Source organism: Quercus suber, unplaced genomic scaffold (assembly GCF_002906115.3).
Source record: "Quercus suber isolate HL8 unplaced genomic scaffold, Cork oak 2.0 scaffold_74, whole genome shotgun sequence".
Classification (NCBI taxonomy): Eukaryota; Viridiplantae; Streptophyta; class Magnoliopsida; order Fagales; family Fagaceae; genus Quercus; species Quercus suber.
The window spans coordinates 1,615,294-1,616,799 of NW_027069539.1; the positions used below are offsets into that span (position 1 = coordinate 1,615,294).

At 35.3% G+C, this 1,506-nt stretch overlaps 1 protein-coding gene across 1 annotated transcript; it reads right to left on the reverse strand.

Annotated features, from left to right (window-relative positions):
* Positions 1 to 282: 282 nt before the first annotated feature.
* On the reverse strand, positions 283 to 1,506 carry LOC136067484 (meiotic recombination protein SPO11-1-like). Its single transcript, XM_065773421.1, has 5 exons — positions 1,354 to 1,506; positions 1,038 to 1,158; positions 892 to 955; positions 693 to 802; positions 283 to 564 (listed from the first exon to the last, which is right to left on the reverse strand). The coding sequence occupies exons 1-5, from the start codon at positions 1,504 to 1,506 to the stop codon at positions 545 to 547; spliced, it is 468 nt and encodes a 155-aa protein (XP_065629493.1). The 3' UTR covers positions 283 to 544.

Consider the following 1,506-nt stretch of genomic DNA (forward strand, 5'->3'; position numbering starts at 1 on the left):
TCAAGCAGCCTACTAGCATCAGCTTTTGAAGGTTTTCGATGCTTTACTCAAATAATGATTTCTGTTTGCCACATCCAAACCCTTTCCAAAATCCTTTTTTTTTTTCTCCTTTGAAGGTTGTTAGCAATTTACTTGACCATTTTTAGATGATGCTCCAAAACTATGAATGGGATCTTTCATTCACATTCTTTTTCCCCATCAAGAACATTTTATAAAACTCTTGGACTCTCAAATTTGGATCATCTTATTTTCAATTCATAGGGTTCAACAAGAAATTGATAGTTCACGATCAAGAGTGTAGTACTATTTTTAGCATTGATTCTTATATATCACATTAACAAATGGAAGATGGTTGCGAGAAAAAATCTCTATTCGATAAGACTTCTTCCTATTCCTAAGAATTTCATTGGACCCAAAAATGATACATTGTAAGACTCTTTTGCCTCTTCCAATATCAATTGGCTGTGTTTCGCTCTTGTATCTTCCAAAAGGAAAAAAGATCTCTAAGAGCCGTTTCTTGGATCCAAAAGAAAGTTCTTGGGCTCTATTTGATTGGACTTCTTCCTATAAATATAGAACATTTTTTAAAGGTTATGTTTTAACTTTTAAATCTTGCAGATATCATATAAATGTTCTCCCAGATGGTAGCAGGTACACTGAAAATTTTCAGACAAGTTAAATGCGCACTCCACCTTGAATCTTAGATGTTATGTACTCTTTTGACAAAAAGGATAGTGAATGCACAGACAATGCTTCAATCTCAAATTTCACCCCTCTTTGCAGCATCAACTCTAGTTCCAACCTTTCATGATGAAGTAAAACTTCAGAATCTGTGTAGTCCAGGCAAACAAGGATAACAGAAAAATGACAGGTTATTTTACAGAATTTTACCTCCATCTTGGGACTTCTCTTTGCAGGTAGCATCTATTTAGCATAGCTTCAGCTTTCTTCTTGTCTGGCAGGAATATCAGGAACATTAGCAGAAGACTACGAACATAAGAAAGCCTATCTGAAACACTACAAGTACCATCTATCACCTTCTGCTGTCAGAGGAAGGAAACATTGCTGTGGAAGACAGTATTTCTCAGAATCTGAAGGAAAAACTCCAAGCCAGCATACCTCTGGGCAACGCAGTTGCTTTGCATCATAGGCCATTTGCTAACAAAATAGAAGTGTAAGAGAAAAGAAAAAAAAAAAACTGGTCAGCTTTTCAAAAAAATTGGAAATTTACATAGTTCTTAGAGTTTCATATACACAGTCCTAGACTCCTACTTGCCAGTATATATGTTGTTTAGCTTGCTTAAGTGGATGATAAATAAACAACAATATCATTAACAATTTAATAAACCTAACCATTGAACCAAACCGATATGTGGTCAGAATGTCGAAGCCATATGGATCACAATCAACCAAACAATAGGTAGGTAGACACAACTTTTCAATGAGCAGCCGCAAAAACCTATTGGTACAAACGCACATATTCACAGAAAGCCCAAATAGATACAT